Here is a 20,631-nt window from a genome sequence, read left to right as displayed (position 1 = left end):
AGAGGGGGGTGAGAGAATAAAGGAGGATCAGTGTTGTATTCTGCAGAAATGGCTGAGGCATGGATTTTGATGGAGGAGAATGAAAGTCCATTGCTTAGCATCTCAGCTAGGTACTGTAATATTTGGGATAAATTCAGTATTCCAGAATTCTGACCCTTTTTCTCATTCCAGGCACAACACCGTTTCCATTTTGCAGAGTAGGCTTTTCTTGTAGAAGGTCTTCTGGACTCCAAAATGACATCCTGCACCTCCTTGGAAAGTAGAGCCTGTTGTGAATTTAAGGAATCTTTCATGCGGCTAGATTGAGTGTTTTCAGCTGACTGTGAAGAGTTTTGAAGTTGTGCTGAGTCAGTAGAAGAGGCATTAGAGGCAGGATCCATGGTGGGGAATGCGTCAGTTTTCTGAAGTATTGAGTTAGTTGCCCTTGTTTCTCTGGCGTGAGGTAGGCCATCTGGGTGTTTGTATCCAAGCTGGCACCCAGGAAAATTATTGTTTGAAATGGTATTAGCCTTGATTTCCTTTTGTTGACTGTGTATCCCAGAGAATTCAACAACATTATTACAAACACCAGATGTTTCATAAGTATGTGCTTGCTGTCCACTTGGATCAGGCAGTCGTCCAGATATGGGTATATTTGTATCCCTTGAAGTCTGCAGTAGGTGATTACTGATGCCAGGCATTTTGTGAACACTCTGGGTGCAGTAGATAAGCCAAAGGGCAATGCAGAGAATTGATAATGGGTTGAACCTGCAAGAAATCTGAGGTATCTTCTGCAATCTTGTCTGATTGGGACATGCAGGTATGCCTCCTTGAGGTCCAATGATACCAGCCAAGACTCCTTGCCCAGCATGGGAAGAAGCTGCTGTAATGTGAGCATCTTGAATTTTGGCATGAGTAAAAAAGTGTTTAGGATGGATAGGTCCAAAATAGGTCTCCAATCTTTTCCCTTCATTGGTACCAGGAATAGTCTGGAATAAAAACCTTGACCCTGTTCTTGTACAGGTACCTCTTGAATAGCTTTCATGTCCATGAGATCTGAAATTTGTTTTTGTGCCTCTGCCCTTTGATTTTGTGGCAGGTTTGGCATGCCTCTAATTTTTGGAAGGGTGTGAAAGTAAAATCTGTAGCCTCTGTCTATAATGTCCAGGATCCATTTGTCTTTTGTGACAATATGCCAATTTTTCAAAAATAATGCCAGTTTTCTGTCTAAAGGTGCTGCCATTTGAGCCTTGCTTGGCATGCAAAGAGGAAAGTCATTGATTCTGCTTTCTGAATGGCTGCGAACTATCCTCACCACCTCTTTGTGTGGGTGCTTGCCATTGTCTGCCTCTAAATGATCCTTGAGATTGCCCTCTGCCACTCGGGCGCTTGTATCTACCTCTTTGGGGTCTGTCCGTGGCTGGAAAGGACCAAGGGGTTGGGAGGGTGGCTTAATGGCTAAGGTGTTTGCCTTACAAACACAAGGTGCAGGGTTTGAGTCTCACAAGGGATAATTGGCTAGGCTTAAAATGGCTCGCAAGGGTAGTTAGCTTAGTACTAAACTATGAACCTATGAACTATTTTTGGAAGGCCAATTTCTACTGAAACGTGGAGGTTGTACCTGTAGGAAATCTTTTACTGTTTGCATTGATTTTGCCTTCTCCTCCATTTTCTTTAATACCTCCTCAGCTTTAACACCAAACAATACATCTTTTTGCAGAGGGGCATCTAGTAATTTAGCTTTGACATGATCTGGTAAGGTTTGCTCTTTGAGCCAGGCATGTCTATGTATGACTGATCCTGTAACAGCAGCTCTACATGAGGCCTCTAAAGCATCAAAACCACATTGCAAGGTATGTTTACCCACTTGTTCTGCACTATGTATCAAATCCTGCAACTCCTTCAAGTCTGGTTGTTCAGGTTGTGACATTTTGTTTCTCAACTGTGATAACAGAAATTGTTGGTACTTTAACATATGGAACTGACAGTTTAATGCCCTCATGGTTAAGGTGGCTGAGGTGTAAACCTTTTTCCCCCACCTCTCTAAAGCTCTGGAATCTCTCTCTCAAGATAATGGACTTTTAGCAGTGGAGGCCTTAATTCCCTTGGGACCCTGTGATATAGTTTCTGGGTCAGCCGCATGGCTTTTGTATAGGAATTGGTGTGAGTCAGGAACCCGGTAATACCTGTCAGGCTTGACTGGAGCTGGAGGTAAAGAATCTGGGTTAAGGCAGGCCTCCGAATACACGTCATCTAGAATGTCTAAGACAGGAGGTATAACCAGAGGCCTGTGCTGAGGGAGCAAGAGGAAATCCCTAAGCCTTTTCTTGGAGTCTGAGTACTCTTGGCCTTCCCAGTGGAAGCGTTCCCTCAAGGTATGTAAGGTTTACCCAAAAGAGTAATCCTCAGGGGGGGAGACAGAGGGAATGGACTCCTCTGCATCAGAATCTTCAAAAGGGGAGTAGGAATGTTCCTGCTTTTCAGAATGTTCTGAAATAGTGGAGGCCTGGTCCAAGGAGGGGGATTCTTCCTCCACTCTGGGTATTTTGTCCGGAGGGGGTTGAGAACCCTTAATAAGAGTAATTAGATCCCCAGCCATTTTGAGTATCTGTTTTTTAGGCATGGGGCCTTGAGAAGGGCCCTGTGGAGCTTGTTTTTTAGTATGCATGGCTGATTTAGACTTAGTGAAAGCCTTGATGGAAAAAGAAGAGGAAGGCCTGTAGACACCTTGAGAGGTGGCAGGTCTATCTAAACTCTGAGTTTCACCACCAATAGTGGCTTTGGTATCTGTAGTCGGGGTGTGGGCAGAAGAGCCTGCGACCTCGGGCACAGAAGACACCGCCAATGAAGTGTCGTCGGTAGTCAGGGGCTGTGTAGGTGCCTCACTGAGAACCGGACTACCTATAGTCGGCTTTGGCGTGGTGTCGGTAGAAGTCGCGGACCTCGTATGTCGGTCCTTATCTTTGCGTCTTTTACTTAAAACTTGAGTCGGAGTATCCGACGACATAATAAATGTTTTGCCAAAATAGTGTTGGGCGAACTCCGCCCGATGCTTAATAGTGCGTCTGTTGAATGTAGCACAAAAACGACAGGCCGAGATGTCGTGGTCTGGACCTAGGCAAGGAATGCAGAGGGAATGAAAATCCTTATGCGGTATTTGCTTCCCACAAGAAATGCAATTATTAACTTTGTCTGACATCGGTCTGAGGCAAGAAAAGTTTCCCCAACGGGGTACTTAGCTTTCAAGAAGACTTCGGTTGAAAAATATTCGTAATCTCAGGAGCTGGCCGACTGGTACTTGCGAACTGCTTCTGCTTCGGGCACCGCGCGGCAAGAAAGACTGAAGAAAATGGCGTCGGCTGGATCTTTTATACCCCTGTCACACTGACGTCAGGGAGGAAGCGACGACAACCGATGCTGGACCTAGACTTTGGAATTCAGCCGACCGAGGACCCGCCTGACGGCAGGAAAACCCATCTGTTATGACTGCAGCTGTATGCACGATGAACATCCACAGACTTGGTCCCTATAGTGGCTGTACAGGGCAAATTTGGGGCAGGAACCAACCTGGCATCAAGTCAGCTATTGTCTGAACAAGCATATAAGGTCACAGGTGGATTACTGCAAGGCTAACTATGATTACAAATTGGAAACATCCACCAAGGACAATCACAAGACCATCTTCCCATATGTCTGCAATCTCAGAGGCAACAAACCAACCCAACCTGTAATGATGGCCAATGAGATCACATACACACACAACATATCTACAGGCAATCTGATGCAGATAGAGTTAGAGCAAACATCCCCCTTGCTCAGCATCACTATAGGTGTATATGTACTGCACCCAAACCCCTCCCCTCATCACTAGTGAGCAGGTACATATTGACAACTGAAAGGCAACAAATGTAGGTATCCATGGGACATCATATCATCCCTGTCTGCATCCTACATGAACTCAGGCATGTGCTCCCAGCTGCATTACACACTGTAGTCACACCAAGCCACAGCACTATCCACACACACCATCCACATGGAAGATGACTAATGTCATCCATTTACACAGACCTGAATGAGGAATGATGGATTATGCAAACAACTTGCCATCACTGTGGGCAATATGACTCATCAGGATCAGGAGTGCAATGCAAGCTGATACTGTGCTGATAGATTACAGGTGTATGCTGCGGTTGTGGTATGGTTGTGAGTGTTGGCTACTGGTATTCAAGGTACATGTGCAGGTACTGGACATACTGTTGCCAAATGTATAGTGTCCTGTGATGTGTTTCCCTGTTAGTGTCTACCAGGTGAAATGTCACATCAGTGGGAAACCTTTTCACCAGCGGAATGCAACCTGATAATGGAAGCCATAATACAGAACCACACAGTACTGTTGGGCTGAAGCCAGCAACATCTGTGGGAGAGGACCAACCTGTGGGATGACCCTGTCCACAGGGTAAATTAGGTGGGTCTGCACACACGCACATATGAGCAGATGCAGCATCATGCCACCAACCTCATACACCATGTCTTTCTAAGGGCTGCTGCTGTGGCCAGGGAACCCACAACCACATGTGGGGGCCAGCCATGCAGCCCCCACTGATACCAAATGAGGATATCCATGCCAAGCTTGGGCCACCCATCACAGTACAACACCAGGGTACAAAGCCCCATGGTATCGGCCACACAATGGACTAGGAGCATGCAGGTAGGGTCCCAGTGGGGATTAGTAGACAACTGTATGAGACATACTTGTATCTGTACAGTATCTACATGCATGTGCCAGGTCAGATTGCAGTTGTGGATGGGGGATGTCTAATGCACAGAAGTGCAAATCTATGGTGAAGGACAGCAAATTGTGTAGTATTGGGTGTTCTACTGTAAACATGCAGATATGCTGCATTCATCCTTTACCAAGGGCACATGTGAGTCTGCTGACAATACTTCTCTCCCACAACTACATAGGTCACTCTGGTCTGTATATAGAACACCGGCCTAAAGCTGGTGAGTATGGAATTGCTCAGTTGTGCTTTGTCAATTATACCCCAGGCATGTGGAGAGCATGCAAGTTACTATGCACACAACTATGACTAATAGCCATATTGCTTTATGTGCATGTTCACTTGTGGTGGGGTTAATTGTATTGCATCACAGTGATTACCATAGGAGCCTATCTGAAGAGAATGTAACATTCCTGTAGCATACCTCATAACCTGTCAGTGCAAGACATCTGGACAGACACCAGCAAAATGTGTTGGACAACTGACTAAGGTGGGACATGTGTGAAACATTACTGCTATACAGTGGATATAAAATGTATACACACACCTGTTAAGATGCCATTTGTTTCTCACCTGTAATGTGACCCATGACATGAACAATTCACTTGTAAAACCAAGTATTGGACTCATGTATTGCACCTACAAGCCTGGACAGGTGTGAGGGTAGCAGACATTGTATTAGTATGCTGTTTCAGTCAGGTATGATACCTGATACTGCCATGTGTGTCAGTACACTCACATTGGCCTATTTGGTAACAATATCACATACATGGGCATTGTTAAGGCAAACAGAGCACTAATAGGTTCCGAACATCTGGATGTTCCAGGCACATCTGCACAGAGTACTGGCATGGCTTGTACAATGGTTTCACATGCTGCATGTGAGGCAGATTCCATTACCACACTATATAAATTAATGGCATCAGGAGGTGGTCACCTGCCATTTATGGTACAAGCATCAAAATGGTATCGGCCACACAAGATATGACTTACACACACACACACACACACACACACACACACACACACACACACACACACACACACACACACACACACACACACACACACACACACACACACACACAGACACACACACACACCAGTATTGAGATTAGAAGTCCTACCTATCCATTTATGTCTATTATAGTGTTACACAGTTATCAGATGTGCCACAGAGCTTACACAATTGCACCTTGTCCAGAGGTACTTGTAAGATGAATGACATCAACATGAATACTAAATTAAGATGAGTGTGGCGGTACACAACTCAAAATGGCATAACCTTCACAGTACATGATTCTCACACAAACACACACACAGAAACAGTTGCCAGCATTGGGATTAGAACTCTTGCTTGGCTATTCATGTCTGCTATAGTGTTACACAGTTATCAGATGTGCCACAGAACTTATACAATTTCACCCCATCCAAATGTACTTCTAAGGTGAATGACATCAACATGACTACTAAATGGGAGTGAGGGGACATGTAAAGGGTGGTACACAAGTAATAAATATTATAACAAACACAGTACATGATTTTCACACACACACAAACACAGTTTCCAGTATTGGGATTAGAACTCATGCCTATCTAGTTATATTTACTATACTGTTACACAGTTATCAAATTGTGCCATGGAGCTTATACAATTTCATCTTGTCTACAGGTACTTCTAAGGTGATTGACATCAACAGAACTACTACATTGGAGTGAGGGGAAGTGTAAAGGGTGATACACAAGTCAAAAATGGTATAACCCACACAATACATGATTCTCACATACACACACACATACATACTTGCCAGTATTGAGATTAGAACCCCTACCTATCCAGTTATTTGTACTATAGTGTTACACAGTTACTGCACACACTACAGAGCTTACTGGACTTACAATTGGCCAAAGGTGTTGATAACTGCACAGCTGAGGTAAAGTATTACAGGTGGCAGGAAGTCTCCCTTCAGTTTCTCCCATACATCTTGCTAGTTTTTTTCTGTCTTGTACTTCAAATACCATTCTGAGGTAAGTATTTACAGGTGGCAGGAAGTCTCCTCATCTTGCTAGTTTTTTTCTGTCTTGTACTTCAAATACCATTATACCTTTGTACTTTGACAGGTTATTTTATCAATAAGTGTATCACTCCTGGGAACCAACAGCAGTATTCGTTCATCACAGAATTAGCCCCAGTACTTACTACTTATGACCACCCCTCCTGGCATGATTGAAGTACAGTTTTCTGTGCTTTCACCCATTAACCTGGTGCACTTATCCATTCTGAGGCACTGTTGAAAATGCCTCATGTACATAAACAACCATCTCCTATAAACTCCAAACACTCAGACCAGTGAGAGTTACAAATATATCACTAAATGTGGAAATATGCACTCTCCAGCAAAGACTGGGCAAGCTGGTCAAGAGGATAAGATCAACATCTGCAAAACACCATGTGGACTACATAACTCACCACAGCACCCACTATGACAGCCCTGACATACACTGAAAAGCCACAACCAGAGGCACTCAATGGACAGTTACACAAACAGCACAGACCAGCAAGACAGACACCCACTCAGACACCACGACATAGCACATGCCAAAGGACACATATTTCACCTACACAGTGTGCTCCTCAACCTAAGCTCCTAAGGCTGACCACCTTGCACAATATAGTGAGCATGGGTGACTCAGTACTGCAGCACACAGATGTCTCACTCACTAAGTTGATTATGGAGGAGGTAGCCAACTGTCTATCATGTGTCAGCATCCAACAACACATGACACACCAGTCAGGCCACTCCACAACAACTACAAGTATCACTCTGTCATTATCCATGTGGGTGTGAATGACCTGAGACACACCTCACTGGACTACATGACAAGAGACATGGTTGAACACTCAGGTTATGTGGTCCAGGCAGATGTGACATTAGCCCTGAGTTGTATACTGCCATCACCCAGAATGATGCTGCAGTACTATCAGCAGATAATTAACTGCAACGTTGGCTTACGTGTTGTGTGTCATTCTCAGGGGATCCAGTATCTCTCTGCTTGGGATAACATGATTGTCAGACCTCAATGCCTTGCCAGAGATGTCCTAAATCTGTCAGCCCTAGGTTTTCAGGTACAGGGTAAGTGTCTTGCCACCCCTATAGTGCCTTATTAGGCAGTATTCCAACTCAAATTACCACTGTAACAGCTAGACATGTATGGAATCTGAGGGTCATGCTGCTCATCTAACTGTCAAGATGCAGTCACTCAAAGCACTCCTCATAGTGAAGGACATTGACATTTGTGGTGTAACAGAGAGGTGGTTCACAGTAGCAGACAGCAGCCCTATACTAACAGGCTATGACACACTCCACAGATGTCAGCACCAAAACATGGACCACACCTCCACAGGTGGTGTTGTCTCCATATTCATAATGGATATGTACACCTCCAGACTAGTATCCCAGCATATTGCATTGGAGGTACTTCCAGTACAACTGACTTTGGGGAATAGTACAATCCACAGCATAGCCTGCTATTGGTCCCCAGCTATGTCCGTAAACTATCAATGCACATTCCCCAACACTCTGGCATGTATGAAGGTCCAACCTGATGCTGACATAGTAAGAGACTTCAACTACCCCTCCATCACCTGGGAAAAGTAGTCAAGCACTAGTACACTGGCCCAATGTTTCATGGAATTCATCAGTTACAATGCCCTGGACCGGCTCATACTGACCCCCAGTAGAGGATGCAACAAACTTGACCTGTGTTGATTACTTACATATGGGACTGTTGCTTGATCATAGTTGTCAATCCCTACCTGGTCAGATCCAAACATGATGTAATCAACATGAGGCTCAACATCTCACCCACACTCCCCACCACAAAGGTAACCATGTTGCAAAAACCTCTCCAATGCTGACTTGGCAGTCATACAAACATGGGTTGATGACTTCACTGCGCCCATGCCAATGGGAAATAGCTGCATGACTGTTGCATCATACACATATGCACTGCACAAACATGCACATGAATGCACGGTGCTAGCCATAGCCAGCAGAACACAGACACTGTCTTCCACATAGTGGAAGCCAATGTGATGGTCCCTTTCCATTACTAAAGTGTACAACAGAAGGAGGACAATGTTGAAGAGAAAGGTGGTGTTCCAAGACTGGTGAACCCCCTTATTAGCCTCAAACACAACTTGGGATCCCTCATAGAATCACTGACATGGAGCTATGAAGGCAGAATTGCAGCAAGACACTGATGACAGTCACCAAAGCCTTTGATAGTTGTATCAACAACCTCCACAGCAATAACCACAAGTGCTGTGAGTTACTGCACAATGATAATTCCTATCCTGAGACAACAAATATTGGCCACAGTCTTATAACACCTTCACTGCCAGCTTTACCCCTCACTCCCCCCAAGGGGACAATCACATTGGCAGATGAATGCCAGGCACCCAGCATTATTGCAGGCCAGGTTAGACCTGCATTGTCCATAGGCAAGGAAACAGCTTCCATGGGACCCCAACATATCTGTGGTTGTGTTCTACATGACATACAAAGAGACCTGACACCACATCTGTGTGCCCTGGTCAGTCACAGCCTCACCTCTGGCTTTGTCCTCCCAAAATGGCACACTGCTACAGTCATCCCTCTCCATAAAGGGGTAGCATCTAAAGACCCTGGGGATTATTGGGCCCTTAGCCTGACAAGTCTACTATGTACGGGGTATGGACCACATCATCAGGAAGCTGATTGACTAAGATGTGGCTGATCTCCTAACTCTGGACCCCACACAGTTTTGCTTTGTGAATGGCAGATCATGCTTGCTCAACCTGGTTGATGTCTTTCAGTGAGTCACCAGTGCTGTGTATGACAGTAAGGCACTGCATACAGCCTACCACAATCTGGCCAAGGGTTTTGATACCATTACTCAGTCAGGGATTATCAATAAACCTAACAAACTAGGCATCAACCCCATATATCAGTGGGTGGTTTGCAATTGTTTCACAGAACACACAGTGTGACAGTGGCAAACTCCAAGTCAGACTGGCAAGCAGTGATGAGTGGAGTCCCACAGGGATCAGTACTTGATAGTGTCCTGTCCAGCATCTACTTCTCTGAGTCCAGCCCAACACAAAGGAATTGTGGCTGACCAAGTCCACAGAGGACTGCAAGCTGGGAGCTATCATGAATTCCACAAGTGATGCAGACATCCTACAGAAAGGCCTCACTGAGACCAATGAGAGGTGTGGAAACCATGGCCAGAAGCTTAACACCACAAAATGCATCACCATCCCCTTTGGTAAAACACTTAGTTACCAGTAAGTACCACATCAATGGGAGCCCAATGAACACTGTAGGCATTATAAGAGATCTGGGGGCACAGGTTGACAGCAACTTCCCCTTCAAGCACCACATTGCCACTGTGGTCAGGAAGTCCTTCTATATGGCACATTGCATTACCAAGGGTTTTGCATCCAGGAAGACAGAGGTAATGATCTATGTCTACTACTCCCTCATTAGACCACTCTCCAAGTATGATGCCCCATTTGCCATGTACCTCACTAGACTCCTACTACAGCTGGAAAAGCCACATATGCACCTCACAAAGGGGTTCCTAGACATTAAACACATATCCTACACAGACAGACTGAGAAGACTCAAGCTATTCTCTGTGTCATATCATCTAATTAGCAGCTATCTGTGCTTGACTTACAAAGTCATATCTGATCCAGCTGGTTTAAAAATACTACATATAAATCCATCCGCATCACACACTGCAGAGACCTCTACCTCAGTACCACAATCACCACAACATGCTGGTGGGACAGGTCCCTCACCAAGAGACTGCACATGCCCTGGAATACACTTTCCATACATGCCATGCAGAGCACATAGCTGACCCTGTTCCAGAGAAATCTTGATGAGTAGATGGGTAATAAACAGTTCAACCCAAGGATCACTGAAGTGGCTATACTTGATACAGGCACAGGGAAGTAACATAGGGTGGCACAATGGCAGGGCCCTTCTATGTGCTAGGCTTGTTAAGGTTCCTGGGCCATTAGCCTACTACACACTTGTGAACCTATAAAGTGAATGACATCAGCAGGACTGATAAAGTATAGCAGTGGGTGTTAAAGTTGTCAAAATGCTTTGTCTTACAGACACATGTACACACACACACACACACTTGCCAGATGTGACAGTAGAACCCCTGCTAACTAGTGATTTGTACCATCATGTTACACAGTTAACACACGTGCTACAGAGCTTACTGGGCAGGACTGCGAAAGTAGGAGAAGGAAACGTGTACTAGGTTTGAATGGACCCAAAAGCTTTTACATTTGTCAAGACTGAGATTAGAACTCCTACCTAACTAGTTGTTTGTATTATCTCATTATGGAACCAAGACAAACACAAGAACCAAGTCTCAGCCACTGATAAAAGTAACTGCCAAATAAACACCAAAATTCCAAAGCATAAAAATTGGGAGGAACACCACAGCTTCACACAGTAAAAGTATTTATTTGCAAAAATGGACCAGATACGTGCTTTCACATTGTAAGACCAACACTTCTTCAGATCATAAAAACACAAAATCACAGCTCAGTTTAAAAACAGTTAGATGTTTAATCAGCTATGTTTATTAATCACTTCATTAAATGAATTTTCTCCCTTTCAATACAGGTTTTAAAGAGACACAAGCATTAATACCAAGATGTTTGTCAGCCTGCAGCCTCAAGATCCATTTAAGTTCGACTGTTTCAGTATAATTGGTGAGATCACCCCCCAGGTGATCACATGCAATATTTGTAGTACTCTAAAAAGAAACTAATGTCTAACATTTTCTTTAATATGTTTAGCCAATGCATTGTTCATATCGCAAGTCCTAATCTCATGAGAATGACTAAAAATTCTATCTTTTAATCTCTTGTTGGTCTTGCCAACATAGAATCCTGTACAGGACTTGCATGTGGCTAAATAAATCACATTTGCTGTACTACAATCTGCATAGAATCTGGAACTAAAAATATATTTAATCCTTGGATGTTTAAACACTTGTTCATGTGAAATATATGTGCAAGCTCTGCAATGCCTGCAACTATATGTACCAAGTCTGGCAGATAGCAAGTTACTTGACCTAGTATGACAATTCCCTGTGCACAGTTGTCTTTTTAAGTTTTCCTGTTTTTCTGACCATGTTTTGACTGAAACAGAACTATCTATTCTGAATAAGGGACTCAGTTTTATTGTCTCTGTACAATCAGAGGTGAGTGATGTTCTGATTGATTTAAGACTTTAAATCCTGGTGCGTACATCGCACTCCTGTTTAGGCAAGATAAACAAGGCTATACAGCCTCAGACACACACCCTTGCTTACATATACACAGTGCTGCCACTTCCTGTTTTCTTTTTTTGTGCACACCTCTGTAGGCAGTGTAAATAAAACTATACAGCTTGAGACACACCCCGTTGCTTAGCTGGGCTTAGATAAGCACAAACCAGGGCACAGTGCTTCAATGTGCTTACAGCAAGCATGACACACACCCTTTTCATTTAGTTGCTCCCTCTGCCTACACAATTGTGTTCCAGCACCTACATGGTTAGGTGCAGGTTTTGGACTTAGAATATTTTGTAATTCAGTAACATCCCCCTCATTTGCATGCCTCACTGCCTCAGCCTATAGATACTGCACTTTCCCTTGACAACCACTGTCTCCTGGTATTGTTTTGATTCTGCATGCCATATAGACTATAATGGCAAAATGTAGATTTCACTTAAGCTTGGGTTTTCACACTTTTGTTTTTATTTTCGGCACGATCATGTTCACGCGTCACTGCCCTATACTTAAATGGCTGAGATCAGCCACAAAAACAGAATATCATTGTTTATTAAAATTAAACACATATTCATGCCAATGGCCATATATGTGCCTAGAGATATGAATACATGCTTTTATTTGGGCTGTCATGCCTCCGTTTTTTTTTTGTAGAAATGTGTTCAGTTAGTAACAAAACACATTTCTGCACTGACACTGTTCCTGCACGAAGACTTGGCAGCTTCCTGGATCGCTAATTCACCTCACTTGCATGGTTTTCACCAGGAAATGTTGTGATTAGCATGCCACATGTTTTTTTGTGCAGGAGCAGTGTAGACAGGCTCATGCATGTTGGATCAGCTGTTTGCTTAATCACTCGGCGGCTGAACTCCATGCAGAAGCTCATACAGTGTTCCTGCATGGAGTTTTAGCTTCCATGAATCCCGGGGATAGTCTTTGCACATTGCACCTATTTATGTAAATCAGTCACATTCATTAAAATGAAATTTGCATTTCTTGCAAGTCTAAAAAAACTTGTTGCAATGACAGAAATAGTATTAATTTGGACAATAAACATGAAACTTATGTTGCTGAGGACAAGCCATTCCTACTGAGATATGGTTAAAATCTTTAGAGAGTACTCCTTCTGTGCCCTGGGATTTATGCATACCATGCTTTCAGAACCAATTGTAATGGTGGTGGAATGTCAGTGTACATCAGGGAAAATATCCCAATGGATCCCTCCACCCAATAACCGGTGAGCTCAACTTAGGGAAATGTAATTTCTAACTATGGTTCCAGATTACTACCATAGATTTTTGTTATTCATAGAGGATATTACTACCACAGATTTTTGTCATTCCTATAAGCAATGGCTCTTTAATCCTTGATGACATCAACTATCTTTCCATTGACTGAAGTTCCTAAACTTCCAATATTGGGTATGGTCAGTGTTTACTAGACTGAAGAAACAAAAATACTCTGGAACAGCTTGTCCTCAAACTGACTGGAGGTGCAAACATTGTTGGCCAAGTATTCAAAAATATGTCTGCTATATGCTTTGCTCTCACAGTTAGTGCTTCACTGGTAAAGTCTGACCATAATCATCTGTTACTCTTTATCCTAGCAGTTCTTTCCAGAGACAAGTTTAGTAATGAATTCATAAATAAATTGTCCTGGTGGTCTATAATTATAAACACTATGTGTAACAGAATGAGGAAATTTACAACCCACAGCACAAAAAATAGTATTAAAAACAGCACTAAGAAACTGAAAAAAACTATAAAATGCAGTAAAGCATTGCAAAATTAACACTAATAACTGCAGTAAAGGATAATTACAAGTCCATCTTCAGCCACTTCACACAACTAGGAAATAACTCTCAGTTCTTCTCCAAGCTTCCCCATAGTAGAGCCTCCCACTCAACCCCAAAGACATTGCAAATGTAATGGCTTGCAAGCTTACAGCATGCAGAAAATGTTTTCTGTGGAACTACCATTTCCAATCAAATCATCCCATAGATACCCCCCACACACACACACACACACACACACACACACACACACACACACACACACACACACACACACACACACACACACACACACACACATTATCAGTTAGAAACATATTCTTAAAGTACTCTCAAAGACAAAGAACACTTCCTCCTTGAGTCCTACAACATATCAGGTTGTCTAACAACAAACAGCGTTAAACATGCAGTCTTTGATACCCTCCTCCAACCTGTCAACATAAACCTTGCTACAGGTTATGTCCCTGAATCCTGGTGTACTGCTGCTTTAGTAATGCCAATCTATAAATGTGGAGCCACCATGGCTGCTGGGAACTATAGACCAATCAGTCTTAATAGTCTGTCTGTAAAACCACACAGCAAATCATCACTGGCTTTGTAAGTCATGACTTACCTGGGCTAAACCCTGCTGCAGTTCAGCTGTTTAAAGGCCAGACCCTTCCTGTTGAAGTTTGTCAGCTTTTTAGAGAAAGTATCACAGGCTGTTAACAGTGAGGATGCCATCCGTGCAGTTTACCTTGATTTGGTCAGGGTATTTGATAGACTATTGTATGATGGAAGGGTTAATAAACTGATAGCCTTAAACATAAATCACTACATGTCAAGATGGATAGCCAACTAGCTTAAGGACAGAACGTACATTGTCCGAGTGGGTGATGCATCTTCGGACAGATAAAAGGTGTCTGGTGATGACTCCCAATGATATGTGCTGGGCCCTATTATATTTTACATCTATTTTTAGACCTCTCAACTGATAATAGTGCTCTCTGGTTGACAAAGATTGATGATGACTGCAAATTGGGTGTCATTGTTAAATCACCTCTGGATACATACTCTCCAAACTAAACTAATTAAAGTTAATTACTGGTACTCTGAAAAAGGGATCAAGCTAAACATCAAGAAATCTAGAACCATCTCCTTCAGGAAGCAGAAACACTTTGCATTTTATTGCATTGAAAGCAACCCTTTACCATGTGAATCAGGTATCTGGAAACACGTGCTCAACTAAATGCAAAGAAATGTAGCATCATCTCTGTCAGGAAGCAAAAATACTTTGCATCCCACTTTACTGAAAACAACCCTTTACCATACAAATCATTGATCAGGGATCTGGGAACATGGGTTGATAACGTCCTCTCCTTTTTATTTACCACATGGTGATAGTAGTTAGAAAATTCTTCTACATTTCACAACTATTTGTCAACAACATCTCCTCTAAATTTAAGAAAGTCATTGTCCCTCTGAACTCAACCCTAGTCAGACTTGTTATTGAATATAATGCGCCCTTCAGCATGTATCTTAGTTTCATAGGTGAGCACTAGGTTAGCTGTCCTTGTTGGCCATTTTAAGCCTAGACAGTTTTCTTTTCAAAGGTGTGAATCAAAACCTGTACCTGGTGTTTGTGAGATAATCACCTTAACCATTATACCAATCCTCAACCTTATGTCTAGCTAGAAATAATAAAAACCTAAAAAAAAACAGAGGTTGCTAATAAAAAGAATCTCTTATCTCAAAAAACTTTGCTTACCAGGAGAGGTTGGAGTCCTTGTCCCTACACTCACTGTCATACTGGCTCCTGAGTGGAGACCTGTTTTTACCTGGCCCTTAAGGATCCAGTTATTCTCAACCTACTTTTCCTTGATAAGTCAAATTGTACAGCCAGCACCAGAAACAGAGATCTAAACCTTCACCAATAAGTAAATAAAACTCAATGGTGAGAGAGCTTCATTACTCAGCACATCCTCATTACCTGGATTAGCCTCCCTTGGCATGTCAAGCAAAGTCTCTATTATCCTTCAATTATAGCTTGCATAGTTGGCATGCTACCTCCAGCAAGACAGTTCCATGAAATGCTGAATTTTGTCAGTATGCTACCTCCAGCATGACAGCCGTTTCCTTCTTGTTATCCTAAATGTTGTCCTCTATAACTGGTCAGCAATTGTACAAAAATGCTTCATTGAATTTTAGCTTTAGAAGATTAAGTTTTTTCACCGGACAAAGTATACCAGTATGAAACAGATGTCTGAATGGCTGGATGGTTTTATTTTCTCTGGGGTACAGGTAACTTTTTGCTCCTACATTATTGCATGCTAGTACTTCAGGATGTAAATTTGAGAAATAATATAGCAAATTATATCATAATATGAACAAGGTTAAAGGACACATTGTTAAAATTTTAATTTTACAGAGTTACTGTAAAACAAAGCATAGGTTAGAAATTCTCTGTACTGTTCGTATTATAACACGTTATTCTACAGTTCAACAGAAAGGAATCACAAGATATATACAACCATATGATAGAACATCAGCTTAGCTGATCTACAAGGCAGTTCTACCTATATACAACCATATGATTAACTGTTGAAACAATCACAGCTGTATTAGCAAGCTGCCCCAAATTTAAATACTTTAGCTAATCAAATTCCATAAAAAATGTGTACAAAATCTGATATATTACCTGTATTTGCATCGCAGAGACAACACCCATCCTGAGTTTGCTCCTCCCCACAGCATTTAATGCATGTCTTCTTAAAGGGGTGCAATGCATAATTTGTTTCACATGATAGGCAATGATTTGTGCTTGGGCCAAAGCAATGCTTGCAGGAATGGTCACACAGTTTGCAAACACCCTGGGGAAAAAGCACAAGTGTAAGAAACAAACAAGAAAATACAGCAAAAGGAAAGTTTGGATGAGAAATTTTATTTTATTTTTCTCAAAGCAGCAGAAGCCTAATTGTGCATCAGCTGAAAACTCTAACTAGTATCCAGGGTATTGGCATCAGTTATGACAAAACAAATCAAAATGATTATGTACTGATAAAATCTCTGATTGTTTGTTTCTGCAAGGTGTTGCATATACTTATATTTGTACATAACCAGTGTTTCATTATATTTCATGTGTGTTGCATCTCCCATGCTCATTTTGGAGTTTCTGGGTTTAGCATAATGATTAAGGTCTTTACTTGGCCCATTCAAGTTACAGGATTTGGTACTGACCTCTAGTTTCTGGTTAGGTGTGTAATAGCCTGCAGACTGATAACCTAGTATTTACCAAGGGACATTTTTAGCATGCATTATCATGTCACTATGAATGCTTCTCTTCTGCTTTCGTGGTGACAGATCATTACAGTCTTTCAGGTGGATTCTCCAATTTCCACCCACATTCCAAAGATATGAAGTAGATGGAATGGACTCACTAAATAGACTGCAGAAGTAAGTATGCATTCATGTCGGTGGTATGGAAAAACAACGGGGTCAGAGCTAGCCACACCACGGTTTGAACATTGTCTCTGCATGATAGTCACTATTGATGTGACACCATCATCCCATTTGCGAATGGATAGATTCCTTTAATAATCCACATCAGTGTTATGGCTTTGCAGGACTTTTCACCCTGGGTTATAGAAGTGCCTATGTTATAAGATACACTGCTCTCCACTGCCTTCACAGTGGACATGTTTTTTGGATGTTGTTTCTTGTTTACTGTATAACAAAATCCACACATTTAATTTAATGTGCTGTTTTTAAAACTGATAAAGTCTGAAAGGCACAGCTCAGAAATATGTAATTTACATTTTGCAACAACACACTCAGTAAATCAGCCAATTTTACAGTTTGCTTTGCTGCCTTAAACATACTTTACACAAGAGTAACCTGACCCCTCCTCAATCAGTGTATGGTTAGCACAATGACACCACAATATGAAATTTATTACCTGTAGAAATTAAAATGTGACATGTACATGGATCTAGGACTAATTACTGACGACACGTTTCAACAAAACTGAAACGGTCGAGCACACTTCCGGGAAAGTCTGCAAAAAAAAAAAAAAAAAAAAAAAAAACATTTAAAAAAAACAGTAAACACATTTATGCAGGGGGGCAAGCCACCCTGCAACCCCCATTTGGGGGGGCTGTGCCCTCCACACTATCCCTACTTTTATATTCTCACTCCGAGATCCCGCTACAGTGGGGAAAAGAGAATATTCCCTTATCCCCACTGTACAGCGATCTCAGCAACAGCCATTCTGTCATGTTTTTTTTTTTTTAGCTCACTTTAGCGAAAGTGGTCTCACCCGTTTTGGTTTTGGTGAAACAAGCTTTCACTCAACAGTCCTAGACCCATGCAGCTAGGCACACTGGTGTATTGCAAGGTTAACATCAGAGGAACCAACACATTATATTCCATCATTAGAGAAAATGCAACATTCTTTTAAGTTTTCAATCAACATTCTGACAATTGCAAATTCAAAAGCAATGTGCAGCAATTTGTGAGGCAATAATTTATTGAGTTATATCAAAACAATAGACTTTTAATGTAAATAATTAAAATTCAAAGAAGAATGATCAGACAGCCCTGATCCAAAAAGAAAGAAAATGTACTTTGCTGATGAACCTTGTTTGCAGACAAAGTTATAAAAGACAACACAATTATTTTAGTTTCAAAAGTCTATAACTGCATATTTGTCAACATGGAAATGGGCAACCCTGATCTCTGAGCCCTAAATATAGCAGCCAGCTCAGATTAACAAGGATATGCTAAAAACTGCCTTCTATCAGGTACAAGATTGAGTCCATATCTTTCAACCTCTAGGCATAAGAAATCAGGACAGAGCCACAAATAATGGAGGGGCAAATGACCAAAAACAGGAACATATTTTAAATATTGCTCTTATAAACTTAGGAAGTTACTAGAATAACAGGGTTTCCATTAGCATGTATTTTCTGAAGGATATGAAGTCTGAAACTCAAATGTCTGTCATTATTTAATGACTTCAATCCCCAGTGATCTACCAGAAAACTATGGATTTTATCAGGAATGGACCAAACATATGAGTCAACAATCTGGGAATTCTGAAAAAATCTGGAATGATGAAAGATATGAGACTGACCCTCAGACCATCTATAGTGTTGTTATATAAGCAGTTCTGAATCTGGTGCTCAGACAAACAGCTGCAAGACAGTGATACATTTAGTGCCTCCCCTACACCACTGAATATATCCATACCAAAATCTGATCCAACCAGTGGTGAAGGACACCTGATGTCAAAACAGACATTTATACCCTTTGTTATACTACTGAATAAAGGTGTTAAAACATGTGCATTGATATTAATATGGGCAAGACTCCCAATATACTGCCAGTGAGCCTCCTCAATTTCCACTGTGTGCTGTAGTCCATGCTAGCATATCCTATCTCCCTTGTGTAAGTGAGCTTTGAAAACTGCAGCACTTTCCTTTCCTTTCCCATTGCCAGTGTTGTATATGATTATACAGCTTTAAGGCAAATAAACTAGCTGCAGTAATTTGCATGTTGCATGGTATACATTTTACAGAAATCAGTTGGAATATAAATCCTCAAGGAAATGAGACCACATCTATCTCTGCATGTTGTATGCTAAGCCTCCTGATGTGACAGAGTCAAACTGGCAATATAGTTACCAAAACTGAAGAAAAAAAATCAGCAGAAATGAAGAATTATATTTGCTCTCAAAAGCTTCTGCATTTGTAGCTACAGAAGGATCATTCTCAATCTCAACAGCGACGGGACTTGACTGTGATTTCAGGGGATTCTTATGCTGTGTAAACATTCAGGGAGAACAAGAAGTTTAGAATCCATGAATCTGATGTATTCCTTACTGAAAATAAATTAGGTAAACAGTCTGAACTTGTGCAATATCATGCATTGTTGTGCGTTTCTGGTGAAAAAAACACAAATATATTTATTTATTTTATCATTGTTGACAAAAGAAGAAAGACACAATAGCAGTACTTAAAATTAATAAATAAAAAAATGCCATTTATTAGACATCTATTCTTTGCAAGAACACAAGCTCCTGTAGTGAGTACAGATGCTTGTGCTGCAGAGTTGAAGAATGGAATCAATGAATGTGAGTGTGGTAAGCTCTAAGATTTCTTAATAATGTAGAGCATAATTTGTAGCATAAGAATGGATGTCACATTCGTTTATCAAAAACAAGCTTTAACCACAATACCTTAATTACAAGAGTTCATAAATAATTGTGTGAGACCACATGCTCACAACGCATGAACTCACAAACTTAACATTTTACATGCAAATTTAATATACTATGTTTATTAAAAATCTGATGGCACACCTAAAAACATCTAGTTATGTACCTGCTTTATTAACAACTGTTGCAAATCTCACTTCTTCATAGGTCACAACTTTATTTATGCAGTGAATCACATATGACCCTTTTCTCTCAACCATAATTTACTTTGTAAACATGGAAATTAAAATTTCTTGACTGGTGTAGATAGTACTAAACAGTAGTAAATAGTCCTGAATAACTAATAATTATTCTGTGAGATTACTTAGCTAACACAAACTTGTTGTGTCTTTTGGCTTTTCCCGGTTAGGGGTCACCACAACGGAACTCCGGTCCGCTAATGATTGGCAGTAGATTTTTACATGCTGAGTTACCGGACCTGACGCACAACCTTCAACGAAGGTAGGCACATTCACGCATGTCTCCACACAGAAGACACT

The 20,631-nt window shown here is 41.5% G+C and overlaps 1 protein-coding gene across 1 annotated transcript in view; it reads right to left on the bottom strand.

Moving 5' to 3' along the window:
* The window catches only part of LOC122807533 (proprotein convertase subtilisin/kexin type 5-like), a 252,030-nt gene that overhangs the window by 54,821 nt on the left and 176,578 nt on the right, over positions 1 to 20,631 (bottom strand). Inside the window, exon 4 of the mRNA XM_044078454.1 lies at positions 16,577 to 16,748. Within this exon, the coding sequence (XP_043934389.1) occupies positions 16,577 to 16,748 (172 nt within the window). The remainder of the gene's footprint in view (positions 1 to 16,576; positions 16,749 to 20,631) is intronic.

Source organism: Protopterus annectens, chromosome 7.part1 (genome assembly GCF_019279795.1).
Source record: "Protopterus annectens isolate FY-2018-M chromosome 7.part1, PAN1.0, whole genome shotgun sequence".
In the NCBI taxonomy this organism is placed as follows: domain Eukaryota; kingdom Metazoa; phylum Chordata; order Ceratodontiformes; family Protopteridae; genus Protopterus; species Protopterus annectens.
Note: the sequence above shows the minus strand (reverse complement) of the source record. Positions and strands in the feature narration are given on the sequence as shown.